The 4,111-nt window shown below is 51.1% G+C and overlaps 1 protein-coding gene across 1 annotated transcript; it reads right to left on the minus strand.

Moving 5' to 3' along the window:
• Positions 1–600: 600 nt before the first annotated feature.
• LOC118581424 (odorant-binding protein 2a-like) lies at positions 601–3,743 on the minus strand. The gene is made up of 6 exons (XM_036183527.1): positions 3,657–3,743; positions 3,009–3,142; positions 2,757–2,827; positions 2,180–2,290; positions 932–1,033; positions 601–626 (listed from the first exon to the last, which is right to left on the minus strand). The coding sequence occupies exons 1-6, from the start codon at positions 3,741–3,743 to the stop codon at positions 601–603; spliced, it is 531 nt and encodes a 176-aa protein (XP_036039420.1).
• Positions 3,744–4,111: the final 368 nt, after the last annotated feature.

Below are 4,111 nucleotides of genomic sequence, written 5' to 3' on the forward strand. Positions count from 1 at the left end.
TCTATAGAGAACCCTGACTAAAATATAGTTCATGTTCTTCAGGAACTGGCTTTTGCTGAGCCCAAAATCTTCCCCAACATCCACAAGTCTCTACTCTGTCAAAGCTTTTAGGCATCCAATGCAAGGCCTTTACAGACATGCTGAGCCAGAATGATGCTGAGATGCTTTATTAGGAGTCAGTATTGGGGATGGATGGAGCTGAGGTATGAGGGAAGTTCAGCAGTGATGGTGAGGAAGTAGTCCATGGGAGGGGAGGTCCAAGGATGTCTCAGAACTGTGTTGATGTTGGGACAGGACCAACAAGTACATTCATGATTGGCTACTGTGGCAAAGAGAACAGAGGTAAGTGGCAAGTATTCTATTCTAAAGCATTTGTGCAGTCTTTGCTCCGAGGCCACAGTCACAAGAGTGATCCTGTCTCTTACACTCATGATCTGTCAAATATCTGAGTGTCCCTGGATGTGGGAGGTAGGGGGATATAACGGTGCAAAGGGCAGAGTCCAGGGAATATACTAGGGATCACTTCTTGAGTAGACCATTTCTGCCCAAGTGGATGAGATAAGGATCAAAACACGTAGTCCTCCCAGAGGGCCACTTACCCTAGTCACTCTCAGGGATGCACTGATCTGTAGAAACCAAGAAAAGGCCAGTGGTGAGAAGGAGCTCTGGGTAAGGACCCCATCACACCTGCAGCTCAGACCCTTCCACAACCAAAACTTGAAGCTGCACTCTGGTGCCCTTATGAGGGGGCAGTGGGGTTTGTGGGAGGCAAAAACACATGAGTAACACAAATACATAAGGTACAGGTGGAGGCATACAGGAACATGCAGAGATGTGAGTGACAGTGGAGACAAAGAAGAACAGAGACAGGGTGCTCTCAGAGAGGAGAAAAGGAGTGGAGAGGGAGGGATGTGGGCAGTCCCACTCTCACCCCTCTGCTCAGGCACCAAGATGTTTTCCAGTCGTAATCCCTTGCCCTGGGCAAATTTCTTAAATTCTTCCATGGCCTCTGGGTTTTCCTCGGGGTTTCTCCCTGTGGGGAGAGGGCCAGGTGAGCAGGGCAGTAGTGATGGAGCTCTGGAGGGAACCAGTGACAAAGGTCAAGAACACTGACCAGCCCTGGGGCTGTCAACCTGGAGCAGTCAGGATAAGAGGGAAGCGGACCCTGGCTGTGGACAAGCAGCTCTGGACTTGGGACTCCCAGACACCGAATGATCCTGTGATCTTCGTAAACCTGAAGAGGCTTTCAGGGTCACTCCCCAAACCAGTAAGAGCCCTGGATCTCAGAGTGCGGCCCTTTGAATGTTATTGGCCTCCATAAGCTCCTAGGGAGTGGCACTATTAGGAGGTGTGGCTTTGTTGGAGCAGGTGTGGTCTTGTTGGAGGGAATGTGTCTCAGTGGTAGTGGGCTTTGAGGTCTTGTACATGCTCAAGTCATGCCCAGTGTCCCAGATCACTTCCTGTTGCTTGCAAGTCAAGATGTAGAACTCTCAGCTCCTTCTCCAGCTCTGTGTCTGCCTGCATGCTGTCATGTCCTACCATGATGATAATGGACTGAACCCCTGAACTGTAAGCCACCAAATTAAATGTTTTTCGTTATAAGAGTTGCCATGCAGCTGGGTGGTGGTGGTGCACACCTTTAATCCCAGCACTCAGAAGGCAGAGGCAGACAGATCTCTGTGAGTTCAAGGCCAGCCTGAGCTACAGAGTGAGTTCCAGGAAAGGCTCCAAAGCTACAGAGAAATTCTGTCTCGAAAAAACAAAAAACAAACAAACAAAAAAAGTTGCCATGGTCATGGTGTCTCTTCACAGTAATGGAAACCCTAACTAAGACACAGATGCATGGGTCTGTCCCCTGACCTTGGAGGATACTACATACACATCAAGGCCCTTATCAGGTTAATCACCTTCATATTGACCAGCAGTTACCTAAAACCCCTGGAAATGGCATTCACCAGCTCCAGGGGGGTGGGAACACCTCCTGAGTGCTCAGGCCTCCAAAGGTCACATGAGCCGGGTCCCCTCCCTGTTGGGCCCACTTTACACTTTGGATTTTATGTACTGCCTGGGCAGCAGCCTGAGACTTCCCAGTTCTCGGTGCCTGGCGTGGCTGCTGCCCTTCTATGGCTATTAGAAGCAGAGACCAGGGGCAGGACATGGCATTTCTATGGTTCCTCACCGACAAGTTTCCCCATGCGACGTGACTTTCCGTGATGCTGGCCTTCACAGTAGAAGATGTAGTGGTCCTTCACAGAAAGCTCCTGAATATAGATGACCTTCTTACCCTTGACTATAGGTGAACAGAGAAATAGCTCTTAACATTGCAGTTCTTTGAAAAACTTTGAGAGGTTTTTCAAAGGAATGCTCTGGAACACTTGTGGTCTCCCAGGAGACCCAGCCAGTCCAGCTCTGGTCTCTCTGTGATCTCCAAAATTAGACAGAACCCATTTCCCAGGACATCACCAGGACCTGCTAAGATTCCAGAGGAAGGCAGGGCTGAGGTTGGCTCCAGGCCTGAGAACCTCCCTGCCTTGCTTTCCTGTATTTAGCATTGAGTTGAGAGTGAAATTGGAGGTGGGGGGGGGGATGGGGGAACACAGAACACATCAGTCAGCACCTGGGGTGGACTAACCCATGACCTCTAGTGTCTGGTACATGGAATGTGAGAGGATGACCATACTGGGAGATGAACAAGGCAGGAACCCTCGATACAGGACATCACCCCTGCAAAAGACCCTGGGCCACAGGGGACTCACAGGCAGTGTATTTGCCGGGCTCATCAGTTTTGTGTATCACGATTTTCTTCTTGTGACACTGGCCCTTCTTCCTGTAAAACAGGAGCCATGATCAGCTTACCAGGTGTATCGGCCTTGACCAGGTGACCCCAAAATATCACATCAAGATTTAGAGTACTGCCTGGCGCCATGGCTCCTCAAAGGCAGGGGCATTCCATCAGCAACACCAAAATAAGAATGGAGGACAGAAAGAGAGTAGGCAGGAACACTCACCGGTATGTCATCTCCACTTCCAAGTCCCCTCCTTCCAGGGCTGTCACTGTAATAGGGAACACTTTCTTGGGGCCCTCCGTCTCTGTATGGTTCCTGTCACATACCATGGCCTTTATGTGCCAGGTCCCAGAAAGCTGTGGAAGACAGAGCCCTGAACATACCCAGCCTGTCGCTTATTCTCCCCAGACTCCAGTACCTGAGCCTGGAGCCTGAGCAGACATTCCAGAGCCCAGGCCGTAGCTCTGAAGAGGGCTGACACCACACATCCCCAAACACACGCACTCTAGAGGGAGCCCACCACTTGGGTTCTCTGGCCCAGTGAAAGCAGAAGCTGTTTGCCTTCTAAGTACACACTCTTAGAGGTGTGGAATTCAGCACTGGATAAATCCTCTGTCCTGAAGATCCCACCTTACAAAGCCTTCTGGTAGCCCAAGTCATGAACAAAGACTCATGCCCAAAGCCTACTCCCCTGCTCCAGGCCTGTGCTCCTGCAGGGGCTCCATCTGCTAGTAAACAGTAGAGTCCCTGATCTGACCATCTCATGCTGGGGTGCAACGATGGACTTCAGTTTTCAAGGACACCTCTTGAACAAGTCTTCCAGCACCAACCAGGGTTGTGCCTTTGTCCTACCTCCCCTCCCCTCCTCACCTCCTCCTGGTCATCCAAGGGGACTTCCTGGGCCTTCAGAACAGCCACCAGCCCCAGAAGCAAGAAGGTCAGGAGCAAACTCTTCATCTTCAGTCTCTGGGCTCTCACACAAGGCAGGTCACCTGGGGAATGTCTGCTCCAGATCCTCACAGGGTGCCCTTTATATCCCTCATGGTCAGGGATGTGTGCCCACTTGGCACTGGCCACGTCCCTCCTGTCCTTCTATCATGGCCAAATCCACATCCATCATGGAAGTGGAAGGTTGTTGTTGTTGGGATCTGATGAATATCAACTCAGTGTCATCTACAGATGAAGAAAGACACAATGCTCTGCAATGTCTGCACCACCAAGAGCTGTGCTCACAAAGGACCCTGGGGAGATGAGTGACTCAGGGGCAGGGAGGTTGCACTTTGAGCAGGGAGGGAGGGCCAGGCTTCCCTTCACACCCCTGCCCT

The sequence above is a fragment of the Onychomys torridus genome, chromosome 4 (assembly GCF_903995425.1).
Source record: "Onychomys torridus chromosome 4, mOncTor1.1, whole genome shotgun sequence".
Classification (NCBI taxonomy): domain Eukaryota; kingdom Metazoa; phylum Chordata; class Mammalia; order Rodentia; family Cricetidae; genus Onychomys; species Onychomys torridus.

Coding starts and splice junctions, on each gene's coding strand:
- LOC118581424 (XM_036183527.1), bottom strand. CDS start 3,743: ATGAAGAGTTTGCTCCTGACCTTCTTGCTTCTGGGGCTGGTGGCTGTT. Junction 3,143..3,656: donor CCTTGGATGACCAGGAGGAG/GTGAGGAGGGGA, acceptor TGTCTTCCACAG/CTTTCTGGGACCTGGCACAT. Junction 2,291..2,756: donor GCCCGGCAAATACACTGCCT/GTGAGTCCCCTG, acceptor GTTCACCTATAG/TCAAGGGTAAGAAGGTCATC.